At 36.6% G+C, this 24,103-nt stretch overlaps 1 protein-coding gene across 1 annotated transcript in view; it reads left to right on the top strand.

Moving 5' to 3' along the window:
• The window catches only part of LOC103780026 (disks large homolog 2-like), a gene marked incomplete at its 3' end in the record, with an annotated part of 118,900 nt that overhangs the window by 36,394 nt on the left and 58,403 nt on the right, over positions 1-24,103 (top strand). Inside the window, exons 5-7 of the mRNA XM_008947673.1 lie at positions 2,120-2,256; positions 12,080-12,224; positions 15,206-15,347. Coding sequence (XP_008945921.1) covers positions 2,120-2,256; positions 12,080-12,224; positions 15,206-15,347 — 424 coding nt within the window. The remainder of the gene's footprint in view (positions 1-2,119; positions 2,257-12,079; positions 12,225-15,205; positions 15,348-24,103) is intronic.

Raw genomic sequence — 24,103 nt, 5'->3', positions numbered from 1 at the left:
TGCAGATGTTTTTTGGGTCCAAAGGATGATAATTATGTCACCAAGGAACGTTATTCAGTCATTGTTCCTTGTGCACAGCCAACGTTTTAAAAAAAAAAAAATTCCATTTCTGATGCTTTCTTAGAATATCTTCTTGCTACCTTGTTAGTAGTCCCAGTATAATGAATAAATTTTTCTATGCTGAAGAAATCATCATCTTTTTATCCTTATAGTTGTCCTGGCAGTAGTGTATAAATAGTAACAGTGATCACCAGCTTTAGTTGGAAATTAAATAAAGCTTTATTTTAATTATCCCATACTTCTGAATTAACTTCATGTGTATTGCTAATAGTCATCTTAATTAATTGAGTATTGTTTCAATTTGAGATATAAATTTAGAAGTTTCTTTTTGTAATTTACTAGTTTGGCAATACCCATTAAGTAGTCCATTATGTTGTCTGACCTCGCATCTTCTTCAAGCTAAAATAATGATCAAATTAGAACAATGTGATAAATATATATTTAATTCACTGAAAAAAAAAAAAAACCATATCTTTACTCATAGAGCTTCTAAAAAAAAAACCCCTGTGTGTATTAAATATACTCTCCCTTCAGTTTTAATGCCCAAGCAGTCAGGTTTGTGAATGTGTGATAAAGTACCAAATTCCAGTCAACTGATCTTTTACTACTATATTTTACTGCTCAGGCTCCATCTATTACTAACATATTTGTTTTAAGAATGACCGAACAGCATAGATTTCATAGATAAAACCAGTGATTATTCTTTAAATAGATGTAACTATTTGTTCTGTACAGCTAAAAGGGAAATGCCTAGTTGAAACAATGATCTAAGCAGGTTATTTATTCAGCTGGAAGTTCCAATTATCTACATGATCTATGAAGAAAATTAGATGTATTAAGTAGATTTTTATGGAAATAAAGCACAGTAGTTTCTGTCTTTTTTTTTCTGATTGAGAGATAAAAATTTTATTATAAATGAAAGCAATGATTTGTCTGTTTATACAATATGTCAGAGTATAGGAAAGGTAAAAAAAAAAAAAGGATAAAACTGTCTTTTTTTCCTTCCCCCAACATCTGTTTATTTTGCTTTCCTTTTCTTGAATCCTATAGGCATGTATTATTGCCATTGTTCCAAAGTTTAGTTCTTAGGATATTTATCTAGGAATTTCAGAGATCACTGAACAGAAGTTATTTATGTACAAAGGACTATTGCTTTCTTATTTATGTATCCATAGCCAAAGACATTTGTGTCCTAGAAAAAAATGTGCGAAGCAGTTTTAAATGCACCATATCTACACCATTTATCTTTCACTTTCACAGACCTTTCATTGTGTATTGCAAAACCGTGCAAAATCTGCAGTAGACCTCTCCAAGTATTTTTCAAATTCTATGGACAGTCAGAATACCTTTAATTTTGTTCTGTTAGATGGTGGTGTATTTCATACCAATATTTAACAAAATAAACTCCAAGCTTCAGAGTTTGACTTGTCATGGCAAGTTGTGCCATGAGGTCTTGACATAGGCTGTGCTGGCCCCTGGCCAGGGCAAGCGATGGGTATAGAATCATCACTGGTTTGATCCTTTTTTGTCTCTACCTTCCTATAATCATACATGACAAAAGAATTTCCTTAATTTATTTCTATCCCTGACCTTATAGGAAGAGTGAAAGAGTACTGACCCCACAAATATCTGTTGCATTTCTGTAAAACATACTGTAATTATATACTAGATTGAATATACGCTAACATATATTCTAAATAAGTCTCTATTATATATTTTAACTAGCGATAGGGCGAGAGGAAATGGAGTTAAGTTGCACCAGGGGAGGTTCAGATTGGATATTAGGAAGAATTTCTTTACTGAAAGAATGATGAAGCATTGGAACACACTGCCCATGGAGGTGGTGGAGTCATCATGCCTGGTTAAGAAAAATGTGTGGATATGGTACTTCAGGACACAGTTTAGTGGTCGTGGTAACATTGGGTTGATGGTTGGACTTAATGATCTTAGAGGACTTTTTTAACCTTAGTAAGTCCGTAATTCTATGATTCTACTCTTGCACTGCTTTTTGATGTTACGTACTGTATTGCTGATGTCTTGTTTTCTCTATCTTCTCCAGGTCTGGGATTCAGTATTGCAGGAGGGGTTGGAAACCAACACATCCCTGGGGACAATAGCATTTATGTCACCAAGATTATTGATGGAGGAGCTGCACAGAAAGATGGGAGGTTGCAGGTTGGAGATAGACTTCTTATGGTAAGTTTGAAAAATTTAAATCACAGTTTATTTGGCTGATAATTGTTTCATATGAACACTTTCAGTCATCACACATCTTACTGGAGGTAACCATTGCAACTTCTCTAATAATTATGAGTTATATTTATCATCTTCATGTTTTCCCATTCTTTATATGTGTATATATTTCTGAGACTGCAGTTAAAGAAACATTACTCTGGAAAAATAATATTTTATTAAGAGAAGGAAATAGGTTATATTATTTTGAGAAACCTTTAACTGAGAAGAGAATGAATGTATTATGCATATCAGTGACAAGTGAAAATGCACTAGAGACTTCAAAAGATTTTAGGCAAACTGTTCATTATAGCAGTACTGAATCCACCGTTTGTTTTAAGAAAATTGAAAGAGGTGAATGTTTTATGTGTATGTCCAGATAGACGTTCAAAAAAAAACTTAGATTTTTCATCTTTTTCCTTGAGAAAGTGTCCTTATTTTTCTGATGGATCTCACTTCAGGAAATTTTTCCTGATATTTGCAGTGCTAGTACATTGTTCCTTGTAGATAATTCTTTCCCACTGACAGAGTTTGTTTAATTCTTTGTTGAGGAGGAAATCCTGACCCTGGTGAATCAGCAGAAGTTAATCTATGTCAAGTAGTATTCATGTCAATGCAGTTGTATAGATTTCAGCAGGTAGAGAAAAATTTTTTAACTGCCATGAAACAAATGTACTGCATTAGCTCTGCTTTGTGACATGGTTTATAAGCAGTAAAAATTACCATGACCTTTTTCTGCTGCCTGAAAAACTGTGCCTCATGGAGTTTTTCTTTATTTGGCTGGCAACACTGTGTCCCAGGCACATGTGAAGATGGCCATTCATTTTATACAGGGTAGTAAACAGAACTGGAAAGAAACTTGGTTGCTTTGTTGGTGACTCTTTGAGTTTTTAATTAACCCAAGTGGACAGATGAAACTTCTTAAGGATCAAATGCTGTTATCAAAGTCAAAGCAAATTGAAACTAGAACTTACAATTTCTTTGGCATTTCTTCTTTGTGGGTTCTCAGCACAGTAAAATTCAAGTCACTGTTGTATAATGAAGTTTGGGCTCATTTTTCTGTAGAAACGTACCTTTGTATTTGCCAAATTTGCACTTTATTTTGTTATTTTGCACCTTGTAGCAAATCTGCTTGTCTTAAGCTGTTGTGTTTGTTTTTTTTTTTCCCATAATGAGAATTCCTCACAGTTTTTGTGCCATCTGTAAATATTTGTTACCCTACTCTTCATTTCTTCCAACTCACCTTAGGTAATAATTTTTTTTTTTTTTAAAGAAAAATTTACCAAATGATGCAGACGTAAAAAATCTGCATTCATCATCTCCAGTGTAATTTAATCAGGATGAATTTGAAATATAATTCTTTTATACACCAGTATGTATAAATTCATTCTTTCCAGATTTTTATAGGATTTGTCTATTAGGCCTGTCTTCTCAGGCTTGAACCAGTGATTCACTGCAGTCAGATATATGTGTTCCTTCATTGTGACAAGTTTGTGTTCCTGAATCTGACTTCTGGAAATGAGCAGAGGTCATTCTCAGTGTGTTTGATGTCTTTACACTGCTTTACTTTCACTCTGGACCATTTCTTTACTTACCATCATCTTTTATCACTGCATGTAAAATGAACAAAAAACCCCACAATCATAATACTGTTCTCCTCTAATTAAAAAGCTTCCAGACCAAGCTTTTACTGTTGTATAAGAAAGTCCTAGTCAACTTAACCTTTCTATACGTTAACCACTACATCTTCAAAGATAAATTTACAAAATCAAAATCTACTTCTAAAATTAATGCAGATTACAGCTATATTTTCTGATTCTCTCCAAGACACATTCATTTCTCTGTAACTTGTGTACCTTCATTATTTTTTTCTTCTACTCTCTGAAGTATCTGTCAGTTGATGGCATTAACTTCATGTTCCTTTGTGAAATGTGAGTGAAAGAATTCATTACTTTCTTTTGGCAGTGTAACAACAAAATATTACCTGTGCCGTCTATATGGTTCTCTTTCTACTTCACTGATGCTTTACTGGTTATATATTTGAACACTTCCTTTTTTTTAAAAATCGAATGGAATTTGTCATCCTTCTGGAATTCTCAGCAGCTATTGGGGAGCTTGTTCCTTTTTTTTGTAATAGAAGAGATGCTGCAAAATCAAACCCAACACTGAAACGTAAACCATTTAGGTGCCATCTGATCATTTTGCAGCTTGATGATCCTATTGTTATTAAATGCAAATTGCTAATAGTGTTAAGCTTTTAGAAAATGTATCATGTAAATACTGAGCATTGTGATTATTGTGAAATCTATACAAGGCCATGTTATGCAGTTATGTTTCTGTGGCACTGAGCCTGCACTTAAGACTTATTGTCCTGAGCACTTGCACAGGAAAATGCTCCATTGTAGGATTATCCTACTCAGTGCCAATTAGGAAAATTACTGGAGGAACCATAAAAGTGCTTAAGCCAAAAACTCAACTCAGTGTTTTTTCTAGGTGTATGTGAAAGGAACAGACCAGAGCTCTGCCCTGAAGACTTACAGCTAGGCAAAAATAACTCCATGTTTGTATTCTGGTGGTACTGCTGCAGTGAGCGTACGACCGCACTGGCTGTCTCAGCTAGGTTGCTTCTCTGCCCTGGAGGAGAACAGAGCATCTCACACACCAGGCATCACAGGCTGACATGATAATTCAGGGTCTGCTATAGGCCCAGACCACCTTGCTTAGGAATTGTCCAACTGAATCTCGAAAATCTCTGAAGATGGAGATTGCCCAAACTTTCTGAGAAACCTGTTCTACAGGTCGGCTGTCCTCATGAGAAAAATACTTGCCTTATAACCTGTTTGACCTTCTCTTGTTGCAACATACGCCTGCTGTCTCTCATCCACATGCCACTTTGAAAAGCTTAACTCTGTCCTGATGACCTTCCTGTAAGCACTGGGTCTGCTTCCAGCGGCACCCCTTCTCCAGACTGAAAAAGCCCAGTTCCCTCAGCTTCTCCTTCACCAGGCCAGTGCTCCAACCATCCCAGTAGCACTCCCCTCAGCTTGCTCCATTTTGTTATCTTTCCTATAGCGCAGGAACCAAAACCGAATGCAGTATCTAGCTGCAGTCTAATGAGTGGCAGCTCTTGGGGAATAATCCTTCCCCATACCTCTTAGTTCTGCTCCTGCTTGTACAGCCCGGGATGCTGTTGACCTCTTTGCTGCCAGGACACAAAACTGGCTCACGCCCAGCTTGCTGTCCACCGCAAGCCCCGAGCCCTTTTCCATGAAGCTGTTTCCACGCTGTCAGTGCCAAGCCTGTGCTATTGAAGGGGGTAGCCTGTGCCAGGGTCAGGGCTCACTGTTCCTCCCTGTTGAACATCATGGAATTCTTGCCAGCCCCTTCCTCCAGCCCGTCCAGGGTGGCAGTCCTGCCCTTGAGTATTTTGGCTCACCCTCACAGTGAAATGTCATCTGCAAATGTGATGAGAGCACACTCCTCAGCTCTTCCAGGTCATTGTTAATGATAATCAGGAAAAGCTGAAAAGTGGTTTAAATTGTTACCTCTCAGACAGTATTTTCATCTGATACTATCATCTCACTTTGGAAGAGTTTATCTCTAGAATGGATAAATGACAAATCAGCATAATACTGTGTGGTGTTACTATTACAAAACAACACTAATAGCTAGAAGCAAGGTACTCTTCTGGGAAAATGCTAAAAATATTACTCTTTAAAAGAAAATGTAAGCTAATATTTATCTCTTGTAAGTAATAGCTTTTTAGAAATTTGTCTCCTATGCCAAAATTCCCTTGCATGTTTGGGCTATATCCTGTTGATTCTTGGCCTATGTAGTCAGACAGATAAGACTTTTGAAGAGTTATTTATGCTTACAGGAAAGGTGGTTAGTACCATATCAAGAGATTTAATTTGTTTCTCTTTTCTTGCTGTAAACAGAGGGAAGAAACAGGAGTGAATTTCCTTTTCAGAAATTTAGGCTTGCTTGCTACCCAGTTCTGTGCTGGAAAACCCATGTTATTGTTTGGTGGTTTCATAGGGCTGCAGTGGGGTTGTGATTGCACCCTTGTTCCTTACAGGATCCCCTACTGGTAACTGTTTCTTTCTGATTGTATGTGGATGCAGGATCATGTTTATGTTAGGGTAATCAGAGCATATAATTTAAGATCCATCTAGATTAGCATTTGGTTCTGGTCAGAAGTGCTCTTTTAAAGTGACTTTGGCTGTCTTGTAGGATGGTCTTTTAAAAACATTGAATTTTTCAGATGAAACTGTAATGGAAAATGTGATCCAGGAGCATTCCTAATTAGCATTGCACTGCAGTTACAAACAGGCATTTCTTTCAGTAGACTAGATGTAATGCAAACTGACCCCCTAAAAGGATGTATGGAATCAAAGTCTTATAATCCAGACCCTGTGCTACTGTGGGGGTTTGGTGGCTGTACCCCTTCTGATGCAGTGCTGTGCTCTGAGCCAGATTTACACTGTCATGGACTCTGGTCATGCAATGTTTTATCTAGCATTCAAACACAGACTTGCTAGGCTTGGCATTTGTATGGTAGCCAAGCAGTAACCTTCCCAATCTATTCCATCTATCGATACTTTCATCTGGTTCTTGAAAACTTTGTTTTTTAACCAAAATCAGTATAAATTGTGATTGAAAAATGGTGGGCCAGTGTAGAACAGTGCCACTTGCACTGTGTATGCACTACATTGGTTGAAGCCTGAAGCTCAGTCTCATGTTTTATTTTCTTAGTCTGCAAAGCACAAACTCTTGTAATTTCTCTGCAAAGAGCAGATATGATTTAGGACACTTATCCTGAAACTATTAATAATCTAAGCAAGCTAATCTTAGGGGCTTTAACAGACTGTGTCATCTGAAGATAGCCAGTTTCCTTCTATTCAGAGTCCAGCACTTGTCCAACTAACTCATGAGATTCTAAGTAGTTAATCAAAACTGAATTAACCCTTAGGACAAATGATTGTTCTTTAGCACTGATAAACCTTTCACTTTTCACTGCATTTTAAATCATGGTGAGTTTTTAAAAAGGCCATCAGCATTCTAGGTTTACAGCTGGCACACTGCAGACATTTACCAGCAAATGCTCACTCAGGATTCACTCAGAAAAATCCACTCTCTGAATGAAAAGTAGAATATTACACAAAAGCAAACATTACCCCTGGCAAGGTAAAGATCACCTCTTTGTCTCATTCATTGAGTGAATCAAGGCTCTCTCACTCTAAATAAATAGAGGAAAGGAAGGAATTCTGTTGAAATAAAGAAAATTAAATAAGACAGACTTATTCCTCCAGACCTCTTATTCTCTTATCAGCTTATGCTGCTGTGAATGAAGTTATTCTTTAGAGGACTTGTACAGTCATTTTGGGGATTCTAAGCTTTTCTCTATAGCTACTTCTCAGTGTCTTCGTTTCCAATATGAACCCAGGAAAACTTCCAAATAAGATAATTCTTGCTTAGGTTTATACCTCATTGCATTGATTATGCTATTTAGGAAACAACCCACCCCAGACTTTTTATATCTCTTTGGCAACATTTCTTACTTATTTCCTCCATCACTGGAGTAGCTTCTTTGATTGGATTCGTATCTTTAATTTCCTTCTTTATTGCTGTATTATTTCTTCCTCTTATTCTTTTCCTGTAACATACATGAGTATGTCTTTGTATCACATACTCTCTATTTAAAGAAACAGTTTTCCTAATTTCTTTTCCATTTCAGATGCTTTTTGTGTTTCTGTGTTTTCTGTATATGGATCTTTTCTCATTAGAAAAGACCTACTTGCTCCATGTCTGTTTTCCTTCTGACTCCTCTCCTTGGGTTCCTGTCATAGCATTTTGTGGCTCAAGCATCCAGCTCTTGTAACTAAACTGGCCACTCACATTTCTTTTTTAGCATTTGCCTTAGGGTTTTTTTCCCTCTTAATTTCTACTCTAAGTTGGCTTCTTAGAGCCAGAAGGTTGGCATGCAGTACTCATTCTACTCACTCAGCTCTTGTATTAGTCCTTCTGTACCAAATTTTCAGCATCTCACAAGGATGAATGCCATAATACATTTTAATATTTTGTACACATCTCCCACTCTTTACCTCTAACTCAACTCTTTTTTTTTTCCAAACTATACGCTCTGCTAAGCTCATCTCAACAGTAGGAAGTAAAGCTTTGCTATGATGTATTGACTGTGCCACAACCACTGAAAAAGCCAGATTAGTATTTGAAATTCTATTAAAATAGGCATCTTTTATGGAAACAAGAAAAAGCTCAAGAAATAATCTCCCTTGGAGATCCTGAGAGAGTCTCTTATCTCTATAAATCTTACCATAAAAAAAACTTGCATTGTATTTCCTAATAATCACCATCTCTGGCATGATGTTTTGAAGAATGATATCCAGAGATTTCCTTATAAAAAAAAATTTATACTACAGTCATCTTGCTATAATATCTAGGGAGCTGAACAGTATAATTCTTCAATATATTCAGGTTTTCATTTTTTCTTTATATCAGAATAGATGCAGATGTCTTTAATTGTAATCATTGTCTTATGATGAAATTGTAAAAAAGATATTGATATGTGCACATATTAATATTAACAGAATTGTGGGCCCAAAGCAAGGACTACCCTTTGAAAGAAATTGGGCAATGCATAATGTATTTGGTATGCTGTAATTCTAAATTGATGTTGGTAATGACTAAAGAAAGTTGTTTCATTTCCTTCGCAAAGAGGTGCCATTTAGATGAGACCTTATGGCAGCACTGAAAATCTTTGTCTTAATGAATTAATATTTGTTTACCTATTTATTTGCTCATGACGTACGTTGAGTCTGTCTGTATTTCTTTGTTTACTGAGAAATGACAAGTGCAGGAGAAAATTAATTAGTAGCAAACTTCTTTTCTAGGAGTTTTCTCTCTAGAGATGACAAATCTCTTCATTTTCCATATATTTGGGATTATTTTGAATAGCAATTTTGGCATACATTCTTGGAATGCTTTTTATAGCACAACTCTGTTTACTTTGAAGGGTTTTTCCTTCTAAAATTTTCTTCCAGCATCTTTTCTCTGAAACTCACCTTTGTATCTTGCTTTCACTCATGCATTACCTTCTTTCAAGTTCCAGCTCTGTATATTTCAATTTTCCACAGTATTCTGCACTCTTAAGTTGATATGTACTAGTAAGGAGAAAAAAAAAAAAATTGCGTAATGTTTGCAATGATCTCTAGGATCTTAAAGTGTATAAAGATAGCCATAATGCATAACTGCTCAGATATTAATTCTTAGTTTAGAATCTCTTCATCTTCAATTTTACAAGAAGATTTTTAATTTTCCTGTCCTGTAAAGTTATTGTCAGAGAGATAAGAAGTAGGACTTGTCATGGCAAATTAAGTTTTATACGTATCATATTATGTTTTCTATTTGTTTTTCTAAATGACCTGTTTATCCTTCAGCTGCACAACTGTCATATCTGTGTTGTGATGGAAGTACAACTGTATTAACCATCAGTTTTATTAGCTAGATTTTTAGGAAAAACAACTTTGGGAAAAAAATTCCAACAGGTCAATTTGTGTCTCAATTATTTTTATACACTCCTAAAAAAAAAAACCCAAAAGTAAAAATCCAGATAATAATGTTTCATTTCGTGTCTTAAATTGCAACAGGTCAATTTGTGTCTTAATTATTTTTATGCATTCCTAAAAAAAACCCCAAAAAGTAAAAATCCAGATAGTGATGTTTCATTTTGTGTCTTATTTTTGACTAAGAACATTTATTTACAGCAGCACTATAGTGGGAGGTTATTATGTGAGATTTTCTTTTTTTTCAAGAAATCTTGAAGTAAGTATGGAACACAAGACAAATACAATATACAGACAGTGTGGGAAGGAGAAAAGGTAAAGGACAACTGTGCAGTCATATTTCCAAAAGTGTGAATTTTCAGTATTTGGCAGTTTTTAAATATATAAACAAGAAAGGTTTAATTTCAGTCACTTCTTCTTGCTGTCAGAATAGTGATTTAAAAGGCATTTATTAAAAGTGCATATCTAAGTAACTGCTGTTCATAATAAACAGAGAAATTTATAGAAGATAGATATCAGATTTTTATTTAAACAGATCTGTCAAAATACAACATCCAGTGTCAGCAGCTCTCTTCTGAGTGCGAGGTTGTATCATTGCTCTTAATGTCAAATTGTCATAACATGCCAGTCTCTGCCTCTTTCAGTTAACCTTTATACCAAGTTTGTACAAGGGACAAAGTTTAAAGGGCAGCCTTGCATTTAGCAGTACTGTTCAATAGCAATCATTCTGCCTTGATGTTGATGAAGTGACCTGGTTATGAAGAGTCCTCTAGTGATTCACAGTAGCTGGGTTTCTTTCCAGTGGCCAAACCCTTTCAGAGTAGCTTGTCACAGCTGCATGTCTGGTCATTTACTGATATTAAATTCCCTACTGAGTATGTTTTTTTTTCCTGTGATTTACAACTGTAGTATGCTACATTATAGGCGAGGAGCTACTTTTTCTTCCACTTTGTGTAATTTTTACAAGGAATTATTGCAGTAACTGTAGAAGCTGGAGGATAGCACTTTATATCACAGTAAACTGTTTCTTATACAACATTCACTATGAAATGTAGGTCACAGGAACAGGATCCCCAGGGAAGTGGTCACAGCACCAAGCCTCTCAGAGTTCAAGGAGTGTCTGCATGACGCTCTTAGTCATATGATTTAGTTTTAGGTAGTCCTGTGAGGAGCAGGAAGTTGGACTTGATGATCCTTATGGGTCACTTCCAACTCTATGATTCTATGATTCTGTAATTTCTGTTGGCTTACATCACATATAAACCCTTCTTTACTTCTCTCCTCTATCCTATGATTTCTCCACTCAGGATGTATATTAATTGGGGCAGGGACTATCTACTACTGTTTATAGGAGGACAATTTATTGTTGAATTTCTGTGGATATAGCGGATTTATACATTAATAAATTGTATATGTCTCTACAATAAAGCACTTCTGACAGTTTTGATTTTCTTTCTCTGGGAGTAAAGCATAAATAGGCAAAATTTGCTGCCGCCATTTCCTTCCCTGTTTAATCTGTAACCCTGTACTCTTAGCATTGCTCTTGTGAAGTATTTTTCTCTTCCAATAAAACACAAAACTAGTACTACATTCTCTTTTCCAATATCTTTTTCCTGTGCTTCCAGACAACTAACTTTCACACTGAAAATCCCTTTTCCCCCATCCAGAAGTGCTCTTTTCAATTTCCCGTGCCTCATCAGCATCCTCTTATTCTGTATTCCACTTTATAGATCTTGTTATTTCACTGGTCAATGTTATATCAGGGATAGAAAGATTTGGAGGTGTTAAGTACTCCTGAGGTCCCAGACATGCATATGAGGAGGTTAATTTTGTGGACAGTTAATCTTGACAAGTCAAATAACATAAGCAGTTTCTGTAAATGGTGTGGTATTAAGTCATTAAATTGTCATTAATTATAGTTTTATATTAATGATGATACTGATAGCAAAATATCACAAAGGACTTTTCTACTGATAAGACCAAGTTCCATCTCAACTCATAATGATTCTGTGATATCAACACTGACCTGGCAGTATAAATATGAATGTCGTAAGAAAACTGTAAACCTTGCTGCAATACAGCTTCTGCAATCTCCAGTGCTCTTTGTCTGCATCTTTTTTCTGAACATTATGAAACTGCAAGGCTGTGTCACTTTTTGTATCTATTTCTGCTTTCTGACTCACCTGTTTGATTTCTCCTTTAAGGTAAATAATTACAGTTTAGAAGAAGTTACCCATGAAGAGGCAGTAGCGATACTGAAGAACACATCAGATGTAGTGTATCTGAAAGTTGGAAAGCCCACCACCATTTACATGACCGATCCATATGGCCCACCAGATATTACTCACTGTAAGTGACTTCAGCAACTCATTTTGTAGGAGGTGTGGGTTTGTTGGACGAATGTGTTTTTTTTTCATAGCTTGTCCAAAGTACCCCATTAAAGTTTATGAAACAGCTTGGAAGGCGACAAAAATGAAATGTTTATTTCCACTTCCATATGCTACACTTGCGAAATACTACAAATAATATAACTCTGCTAGAGTATTTTTGCAACAATAGTCAAAATGTAACTGATGTACTGCTGTGCTATTTCTAATTTGCCATTGTCCTGGTGATCAGACTGAGCTATAACTCTTGTGGCAATTACAGTAATAAGTATATGCAAATACAGTTTGAAATATGATTATATTTGTAGACTGGAGTCCTCTGTCCATTGAAAAATTGGAACAAGCAGCAAACCATCTTGTACAAATTCAGTGGAAAGCCTGTGGCAAATATATATCATATCAAAATAAAATACTGACATGAAACATAAAAATCACTGCCCTTCTTATAAAAATTTACCTATTCTCTGTGTATATGCAGTTCCAAAATTATTTTCCACTTTGCTTTATTCTTAGTCTGTCCACTAACTCTCTATATGTTCACCTGCTATTCTGTCACTGAGGACGAAGGGCTTATTTGTCATGGCATTCAACGTACCTTCAGTTGTAGGAAGAGCTGTTAAAACAACATAGCAAAGTTCAGTAAAGGATCTCATAGGAAGGGATAATGATTTTATTTTAAAACAAAGTCATTTCAATCAAACTGTCATGTCCAGACACTCAAAATCATCTAGGCTCACGTTCAGCATTTAGGTAGAGAGATGTGCATCCAGGTGCATTGCCAGGACTCCTTGAGATGTCCGAATACAAGGGTGGATGGCTGTGGAGTCCTTATCATACACATATGCCTTCTTATGGTGACAAGCTCCTTGCTGACGTGCTTCTTGTACCCTTAAGGAGATGACAGCAATTAGAATCTTCTGTCTTTCCCATCTGTCCCACCTATGTGTTTCTTTACTCACTTCTCTTTTGTCTCCTTATCTGTGTGTCCTAGGCTCCAACCCAGACTTTATCTTCTGCTTTCATGTCTTAATGTCTTGAGTCTTTGTTTTAGTTGGGGTGTGGGCTCTCCTGACAAGTTACATATAGTTATGTTGACTTATTGATGAATCTAGGTGCTATCAATAGATATACATTCTTGTTTCACTCCTGCCAGTCCTCCTGTGTCCATACCAAGGAATTACTGTTCCTTCTCTGTTCATTCACAACAATCTTAACATTTCAGTTGCAGCTCTCTATACCAGTGGTGCCTGTTAGTCTGAACAGTTCATTATAGAAACTCCTTTTCTTCATTCAGTTGTTCATTTAAAACTGTCTGCCTTGGGTTAAACTACCATTAGGGACCAGCTGCACTATCTAACCACTGCGTGGCAGTTAAATTTTTGACAAGAGATTCAGCAACTGATTCATGCCCATCTTGATCTCATGCCAATAATCCTAGGGGCACTTAAGGCCAGTGAAGGGCTGGGAAGTACAGATTTCCACAGGAAATGCTAGAGTTTTAAATTTTTTTTGTGCAGTTTTGCACAGTGGTTCTACTGTGGACTGGCAAAGTTGAGGGAAAAGCTAAGTAACCATAATCCTCCTTTCAGACTGCTCCATAAAAATAAAAGGGAATGTTTTCTAACATGCATGTCAGTTGGTATACTCAACTGTGCTGAGGATACCTATTTAGTTAGCAAATACCACATTAGATGGCAGTCATGTTGTTCAGTAGCAGTCTGGTCTGGATCTTAGCAAAATCCAACTAAAAATTGTAAATGTCCCTATCCAATCTCTTGCTTTTTAATACTTTCCAAAATAATAATTTGAGAGTTCTAAAACAGTGTGGTTTATTATGTCAGATTATAGATCAGCAGCATATAAGAAAACAGAAGTAATTCCAGAAGGAGAGCAGAGCTTGAACAGATTTGCAGTAGCCCATCCTAGGCTGTTGGTGCATACAGATTCATCTGTCCTCAGGGAACACTTCATTATACCTACACGTTCAGAATATTTTGGAATAGATAATGGCCTTTCCCTGTAGAGATATTTTGCTTTGAAACATTCTGTATCTCAGCATTTGAAAACTTAAACTAATGCTAGAAAGTTGAACTGTCTTCTTCTCACAAGAAAATTGATCGTTGCTCATTGCAAAAGCATGTATCATCGTTTTTCCTATTTATAATTTCCTTTTCTAATTACATTAACTAGAGATTGAATACAACTTTCATTACATCTGTCCAGTCGTGAATATCCCCAGTAACTTCAGAACAGCAAAAAGCAAGCAAACAAAACCCACAGACTTGAGTTTAGAATCGGACAGCATAGTCCTGTAATTTTCATGACTAATTGTTAATATGTAAGAGACTTGTATTTACTTTCTATTTTAAATATGCAGCTTTACTGTGATTGCAATACCATCTATGTTGGTACTCAAATTTCAGTTAGATCAGGAATTTTGGCATCTTAGTAGATCACTGCTAGAAAGCATCGCTATACATAAATCTTTCCATATTTAAAATTCCTACTTACCCTGCATTGAGCTCTCACTATATTGCTCCCATTGCTGTATATTGGAGCCAAAAAGAAGGAGTGTGCTTTCAATCTCATTTTCTCCTATTTACGTTTCCTTCTTCAATTCAGTCCTAACTGAAGAAAATGTTTCCTGTCTCCCAAACCAGTCTTTTATTCAGATCCCCTCTAAAAAGTTACTCCTTGATACTGAGACAGCAGCAGAAGTAGTAATAGTAGCAGAAGTAGGAGCAGGAGTAGTAGTAACTTCTCAGGAAAACTCCAGCTGTTCATTCTTTCTTGTTTCATTTTAAACTCTCTATGGAAAGGTTTGTGTTTTAATGTTATTTACGGCAATGAGCACATTCTTGGTACCTAACTAAAAAATGGTGTCATGCAACATCAAATCAAACATGTAAGTGGCTAACTAAAAATGCTTATTCTTACCATCAGCTTATTCTCCACCAATGGAAAATCATATACTCTCTTCTGGAAACAATGGCACTTTAGAGTACAAGGCATCCCTGGCCCCTATCTCACCGGGAAGATACTCACCCATTCCAAAGCACATGCTTGTGGAGGACGACTACACCAGGTCAGATGTTTCTCTTTATTTCTTGCCTTTCATGACAATTGCAAAGCATGTAGGTGAAGCTTTCACTCAAATAGAATATGGTATATAGTTCTTTTCACCCATGTTTAAGAGAATTCAAGTTGAAACTGTTACAGATATGAAAATAACTGAGAGAAAGATGACACAAATAGATGTTGACCTGAGGTCCATGTTGTCTGGATGCAATCCTACACTAGTTTGTAAACAACGTGGCTGGCACTGAGCAGAATTTTCTGCTTCTTACCACAACTAGGATATCTTAGGATCCGTGACTCCTCTGGTTCGCTGCATGTATGGGTGGAGGGACTATATGTGTGTTTGTACCAGTCGGTGACACTACGCTCTGAAAGGTCCCGCTTGCTTAGCTTAGTTTAGTTTAGTTTAGTGAAAGTGAGGCTGAAATAGCCTGTAATTGCTCTGTGCACACAGATTGAAAGGTAAATGTTATGGAGACTAAACACTATGGGGAAAAAAAAAAGAAAATGTATAGACTGGCAGCATACAAATACAGGAGGGAAACTGGAAAAAGCTTCTTAACCATTAGAGCAATACTATGAAAGTCTACTGTGAGAGCATAGAGGTTAAAAGGAAACTGTTTATGCAGTGGCAGTTGATACCTATTTATAAAGGGATTCTTTGATGTTAATATCAACAAAATGTCCCTAGAAATTACTTCTAATATTTCTTTATTATTATTAATTGCAAAAGAATAGTTACTGTATGGAAGTACGGCAGCAGAATTATATCTATGTAGTTGACTTCCAGGTAAAACGACACATAGGAAACTGCTGGGAGGGTTCTTTTATGCCTTGTGTTAGATCAACACTGAATGTCACTGGTGAGACTGTGTGCATTTATCTTTTTGTTTGAAGAGCACTACCATTCAGTTGGAAGAAAACTTGTTAATTTTGTAAAATAAACCCTCTTTATAATGTCTAGTGCCACAGAAAAAAGATAAATTATTTTTTTAAAAAAATTAATTTTTGCTTCAGTATTTATAAATTCTTTGTGTTTAAAGCTAGAAGGAGGCTGTTCTCATCATCTAACCTGACCTCCTGAGTATCTCAAGCAAAAGAATCTCATCCACTTATGTATTCATCAGCTTTAAGACTTGCTAATTTGCATTTCATTTTTCTTGTTCCATATGATTGCAATCTCAAGCTGCTTAACTTGTTGGATCAGACGGATTCAGAGTAACAAAATCATGATGCAGTGTTTAATCAGGACATAGATGTATGGAAACCACACCTTGCTTCCCTGTTTTGGTTAAAAGAATTTCTCCTTTGTTTTGATTGAGGATGCAAAACTGACATTGCTTTCCTTCAACTTATAAGACATTCATTTAGGATGAATTTTCTCCAAAGAGTTCCAATGAGCTTCTTACTTTAATTAATAGTTAAAACATTGATTTCATTGAATTGTTCATCAAGCTAGTACAGGCCTCATAATTTCTAAAATGCTTTTACATAGAAAGAATGCCAATAGTATCTGGATTACAATGGTGAAAGCTTTGTCAATAAGCTTGTAGTGCTGAATTCTTTTCTTCTGACAATGAGATGTCAACACCATTATTACTGAGAAAGAGTTGGCAAGGTTAAAAAACAGGGGGAAAAAAGAAAAGCATCCCGAAAAGTATATAATAGCTAAGGAGACCAAGAAGTCATGGAAAGTGAAGGAAGTAATCCAGGGAAAGGAGTAAAGCTACCCTGAGAATTAAAAGACCATTTAAGCATCTGGATGACCTACAAGGTAATGAAGAAGTATCTTTAGACAGTCTTATGTTTCCTTGTGTTCCATGTAGCTGATTTTATCTTTTTAATTACTTCTACCAAAAGAAAAAAAAAAGAAAAAAAAAAAAAAACCAAGAACAAAAAACAACAACAACAAACAAAAAAGTCATAAAAGAGAAGGCAATGACAGTCCTAGCCCATTAATTGAGTAGGTATCCAGTAGAAAGCATATTTTCTCAAAGAACTGTGCAGGATATATATTGAAATTAATTAGTATGAAATTAGTGTGTCTTTTTGATCTTTTCAGGAAGAAAGATGTATTCCTATCCTGATTTTTTAGTTTGTTTTTAAACAAGTTAATTTTGCTCATTTAGCTCCTGACAGTAAAATCAAATACTGACAGTCTGGCTCTTGACTGAGGTATTCACACAGATATCCATTTTGTATAAATGGGGGGGTGGGGAAGATTGCCTAGAGAAGCTGTGTATGTTCTCTGAAATACTTCTGTCCTACGTTATTCTTCCTGTCTGGATTTCCAGATTAGAGTGTTGTATAATGAAGGTCCTCTGTGGACTTCTCGTGACTCTACAAGCATGACTTTCTGTGGAAGGCTTGTGGCACTGGCAGAAATAAAGGTGTTGAGTAGTAGGAATAAACTGAATGCAACAGAGCAAATCGGATGAAAATCTTGTTCTAAACAAGTACTTACATCAACCTGTTGAAAAGGAATAGGACTTAATTATATTAATGGTAAAAGCTTATATGCTACACTAATACCCAGAATACAAAAGCACAAAGATAAAATTAATATAATCATAAGAAAAATGGCACTTCTTCCACTGCATTCCCTCACAACATGTATCACACAGCACCATCTGAGAGGCATCTAAGCAAGAGCCAGAGACCAGGTTTCTCCTCTGATTACAGTCACTAAGAAGCTTTGACCTTCAGAACCAAACTGTTTAACTCTTAAACAACATTGAGCCTTTCTTAATTTTTAAATGTGCCTGTAGCTAATTATTGACTATTGATTCAAGTGTGGCTATTGAAAATACCACAATTAATTCTCACAGTCATCTTCACAGTTAAAAACTGAGAAGAGTGGATGGACCCTCTGTACAATGCCATGGCATTTGCTGATGAATCTGCCATTAAAATAAGAAGATATTTGGAAAGCCTTTGTTTCTGACCAGTTTAGGAAGCCTTAAAATCTCTTGAGAAGTTAATTATCCTGTAGACAATTTTAGTGAAAACTATAGATCCTTTGATTGCAGCATTTATAATTCAATTTCCTCACATAATTTTTTATAATTAAGATGATTGCAAACTACTGCAGTGTTATTCATTAAAAATACCTGGTTCTTGCTATAATAGATTTTCAGGGCTAATTTGCATGGTGATCACATAAGGAAATTTATTACCTATGTAATCATAATATGGCAACACTTCCGGCAGATTTTTTGTGCCAGCTAAAAATATCTGGAACAGTAACTTCTTCACTATAAGATGCTTTTGCAATTTCATACTTCTTTGTATGAATGATTTAAGTGAGGCTGATGGCAGGTTTTCTTTTAACTTGCTATAATGAATCTAGCTGTAAAGCTTAAGTGATTGAACATTCCACTCAATTTGTCCACTGTCTCTTGCTTTCCTTTTTTTTTTTTTGTTTTGTTTTGTTTTGTTTTTTGTTTTGTTTTGTTTTTTGTTCCAGTTCTAAGTTTTTTTACCTAAATCCTTGTATTTTGCCTAACAAAATAAATGTTTTTCATAATAAAAACTTGGGGTTTTTTTGTCTAATATTAAATCTATGTCTGAAAAAAAAAAACCTTAGTATAACTTCTACTTAATAAAACTAGGGGGAAGAAATAACTTACTCTGAGCACAAGGGATACAGAAGTAACAATGATCTTCAGACACAAGTTTTAATGACACTGAATGTTGTCTTTTAATTACTGAACTTTTATAATTTCTGTATATTATTGATCAAAAATTATGTCAGTGATGACATAATTTACCTTTTTTTTTGTTGCATTCATTTTAAATACATTCAGAATGGAAGCTTTGATTTCCTGTATTTTTAAAATTCTCACTTTTTGAAGTTGAAATAAAACTCCACAACTTCAGGTTAGTAGAATGTAGGATCAAAAGCAGATAAAAGCTATATTCTAAGTGACTGTATCAATACAATCATCATAATTCTGCAGTTAAGTTATTTGTCTTAGTGTCTAGTAAGATTAAAGAGTTGTGTAGGCAATGCAGAAGAATCCCTGATTGTGTGGCTGACAGTTTCCTAATGCTGCTAGAGGGTGGAAACAGGAATAATTCCCTACTTGACCTGCTGTTTATGAAAAGGGAAGACCTCATGGCAAAGGTGGTAATAACAGCTGAGATGAGAATGACCAAGAGTTGGTTCAGTTCGTGATTCAAAAGAACTCTGGAAATACAGTCAGCAAGTTATGACTGTAGACTTCAGAAGAGCAGACTTGCTAAGTGAAATCTCTTGGGATGCTGCCACAGAGACGCAGGGTCCATGAAAGACAGATTTGTAAAGGAAACATGGAGAACTCAGGAATGAACCACCAGGAAGGAGAGGGATTCAGCAGAATGCCTTCTTGCCTGAGCAAAGAGCTTTCTGATAACCTAAAATGCAAGATGTAGACAAGCATTGCTTGACTACTTAAAGACAAAATCAGAAAGGTGATGGGTTTGACCTAAGATTTACAAGGGTCAAAAGGCAAAGAGAGTGATTCTGCAGGTATGCTACTTTCAAAAATGAAGGCAAGATCTGATGAAGGGAAGAACTGATGAATGGAAGGGAAAACAATATAATGACAGAAAATACAGAAAAAGCTGAAGTGCTCTGCCAAGCGTTGGAGGGAACAGAAGATGATTGGAATAGTCAGCATAGACTTCCCAAAAGGAAATCATGTGCTTGTCCAGCCTGGTTGCCTTTCCTAATGAAATGACTAGCTGTGTGGATGAGGGGACAGCAGAGGTTGCCCTGTTCCAGCCAGTGCCACAGCACAGGTGCTGCCTGGAGCAGGTTTGCCTCTGTGCCCTCTGAAAACACAGCTGACTCCAAAGGCATACCTGACCCATGCCGTAACACCCACACATGTGCATCTGGGCTCTGCTGTGGTGCACATGGTGATTCCTCTTCTCCACTAGCTGCCCTGGGGAGTGGCTCCAAAGGTATTTCTCACACCTATTCTCTAGGCAGGAGAAGCTGTAACACAAGGAGTACCCTTTAAACTCCTCCAGCAGCCACTCCTCCAAACAGGAGGAAGTGCTGGATAAACACGTACAACTAATCTATAGCTGGAAAGAAGATATGATTTGTAAAGGTTTGGAAACCTGGATAGCCTTTTGGGTATCTCTGGGATTATATGCTGTCACTCTGCTCATTCCCCACCCAACATGGCTATGCTCATTTGCATGCAACTGCAGGCTTTCATAAGGCTTTTGACTCAGTCTTCCTCAGCACTAGCATTTGAAAGCTGGTGAAGAGTGGACTAAAAGAGACTGGGTCATGATCTGATGGAATCAGTAGGCTAAAAGGGTAACAATCACCACTTTACATCATCAGTTTACATCTGTTCAGTGGTCGGTGATGGACAGAGTAGCTCAGAATACCTTGGGTGTCAGCTCTGCATCAGCAACCTAGATCATGACACAGAGTGCATCCTCAGCAAATTTGCAGAAGAGAGTAAATTAAGGAGGAGTGGTTAACATGAGAAATGGCAGAGCTATATTCCAGAGAGGTCTTGACATACGTGAGGACTGGGCCAGGAAAAGCCTCGTAAAGTTCGGTAAGAAGTCTGTTCCTCAGGTGGAACAGCTGCGCACACTCGTATGGGCCGTGAAACAACCAGCTGAACTGCAGCTGCATTGGAAATGACCGGGAGGTCACAGCAACTGCCAGGCTCAACATGGACCCAGAAGTGCACTCTCATTGCCAGTCAGGTAATCAGCATATGGGGCTATATTAGGAGAAGAATGGCCACCAGGAAAAGTTAAGGTATTTTCTAGAAGACTGACTAATTCCTGTGCTTTGAGAGACATGTGGAAAAACAGGACATAGTCCAACAGCTTCTGAAGACCCTAAGGCCCGTGGAGATTAGAGGGATGTTGAGGGAACTGGAGCTTGTTTAATGTTGTGAAGAAGAGATAAAGGGGCAATCTAAGAGCACCCTGTAAGTACTCGGTAGCAAAGACAATAAAGCAAAACTCTTTTCAGTAGAGAAGGACCAATGGCCACAAGTGTTGGCTTTGGATGTTCTGATTTCAACTTGAGAAGGAAAAAGAGACACCAGGTGGGTGGAGTAATGCTGGAGCAGGTTGCTTAGAAGGGTTGTGAAACATCCACCCTTTGAGATTTTCAAGGTTGAGCTAGATAAAAACATTGCTGATCTCATCTAGTATTGGCAATCATCCTTCCTCAAGCACGAGAATAGATGAAATGACCTACAAAGATGTGTTCCAAACAATTTTTTTGTGATAGTAGGAAGAAAAATAGTTATTTTTTGGTTTAGTTTTTTTTTGTGGAACGTTCATTACTAATACAGCTGAGAAAGAAGTTACAATTGAGTCTTCAGCAGATGGCAGCCTTCTTATTTCCAGAAATATTGAAATTATAGTCTAAAAATCCTGTAGTTTTTAGATGTTGATTCCTTCTGTCTTTAGCGAACAATGATGGTGAAAGAGCCATAGAAATAACAACTAATATTTTGAGTTTTTACTTTGTTTTTAACTTCAGAAAAAGGTAACATCAAAGTTCTGTGATAAAAAATTCACTTCACCATTTAACTCTGGCTAGATATTAAAGATTCATGGATTAAAAAGCTGAGTTATCTGTTTTGCTGTGAAAAGCATGTTTGATTCTTTTTAAAATGCATCTTTGCAAAGTATTTTCTGGCTGAGAAGAAGGTCCTGGGAATTGGAAGGTAGAAAAGGGAGAACCATTAAGTTGAAGACTCGGGGGATTTTTTTCCTGTATTGAAAATAACATTCCTCAACTGTTTCTTGTTTGCTTATATAAACTTGCTAGTTAAATTAAGGATATTTTATGGAAATACATTTAAATTTTTATTGATAAACAGATTTGACTTACCAGTATTAAACCATTTCAAATAATATTATGGTTTGTGTGTCATAAAACTATCAATAACAGTTTTCTGACAATAATTTTCCCCCTGTACTCAACACTGGTGCACCCACACCTCAAATACCGTGTTCAGTTTTGGGCACCTCAATAAAAGAAAGTCATTGAGATGCTGGAGCAGGTCCACAGAAGGGCAACTAAGCTGGTGAAGGCTCTAGAGCACAAATCTTATGAGGAGCAACTGAGGGAACTAGGACTGTTTAGTCTGAAGGAAAGGAGGTGCAGGAGAGACCTTATCACTCTCTATGATAACCTGAAAGAAGGTTGTAAAAAGATGGATGCTGGTCTCTTCTCACAAAGAACGAGTGATAGGACAAGAGGAAACAGCGTCACATTGTGTCAAGGGAGGTTTAGTTTGGGTGTTGTGAAAAAATTCTTCACTGTAAGGGTTATGAAGCCTTGGAACAGGCTGCCCAGTGCAGTGGTTGTATCACCATCCCGGGATGTATTTAAAAGTCATATATATATGCTGTTTAGCAACAAGGTTTAGCTGTGGACTTGGCAGAGTTTGGTTAGTGGTTGGACTCAATGCTCTTAAAGGTCTTTTCCAACCTGATTCTATGATTCTGTGATTTTATGTGGCACAGCAATAGGAAGAAAAAAGTGCAGATTTAGTAATGACACTTGAAAACCGTTCATCTGTTCATCAAATCACCAGGGCTAACCCAAACTCAGCATGTCACCTATGTTCTAAAGAGAATAAACTCTTATGTAGTAATATGGAGAGACTGATAATGACTTTTATTTATTCTTCCTATTAAATTACTTGTAAATTTGGCAGGTTGTTCAAGTTAATATTTTCATGCTGATTTTGCCCGAGGCTAGATTTGTTTAGCTAGGGACAGCAAAGGCTGCATGCTCATTTTGGTTTAAATTTTAGTGCAAATTATATGTTATATTTTTAAAGTAATTTTGATTAACCACTATTATTATCATCAACTTAAATTGCATTTAGTTTTAACCATAGTAGAACGGTCACATAGGGGATGGAGGTACAATTATATGGCTTAGTTCATGTTCTAGTCTATTCTATGTTAAAAGTTGTGATGATACTATGTTTTAAATACTTTAATATTCCATACATAGCTTCAGGGTGTAGAAGTATGGGAACTGGTGAAGCTGAAGCCACATAGTGTTTCTACTGCATTTGTGAAAAATTTATTGAAATGCCAACCAATATAATTCTTTGGAAAAACTGCAGTTCACTTATCCTACAAAATGTAATATTTCTTTTGTCAGCAGAACTCTTTAAGTTTCTGTACTGACACGCAGTATATCAAAGCTTCTCACGGTTTTGTAATACTGACTAGATCATTTTAAAAAGCCAGCATGATTGAGCACAGAATTATACGGTCAAGGCTAGTTTTTCTTTCTGCTTATTTCTTCCAACCCTTTCTGACATAGAAACATAATGAGGAGTGTTTCTGTTCTGTGCTCTGAGTGCCTAGTCCTGTCAGATTTTGACATTGAAGAGACTGGAGGAATTGGGGGAGTGGCTTTGGCAAGGAATTATAGTGATATTGGGTGTGAAAATAAGGGAGAACTTGTCAGAGGTTGTGTGAGAATGGAAATCACAAGAAGTGAAGAATGGTATTTATTGGGTAAGAGAACGTGGATTTGGTAGAGGAATTTAGAACACAGAGGAATGTAAGTGAGGAAAGGGTGAAGAAGTATGAAGAAGCAGTGTAGAAAAATAATCTATAGAAGAGCAACAATGAATTTCAGGGCTGCTGAACTAACAGCTCTGTCAGACAGTGGGACATAAGGTTTGGAGTAATCGATAGTTGTGCAAGAAAACTGAGGCAAGAAACAGAGATAGAGTAGAGGTAGGAAAAGCTGCTGAGACG

Source organism: Merops nubicus, unplaced genomic scaffold (assembly GCF_000691845.1).
Source record: "Merops nubicus isolate BGI_N331 unplaced genomic scaffold, ASM69184v1 scaffold11199, whole genome shotgun sequence".
NCBI classification, from domain to species: Eukaryota; Metazoa; Chordata; class Aves; order Coraciiformes; family Meropidae; genus Merops; species Merops nubicus.
The sequence above is the reverse complement of the archived record's forward strand: the minus strand, read 5'-3'. Positions and strand labels throughout refer to the sequence as shown.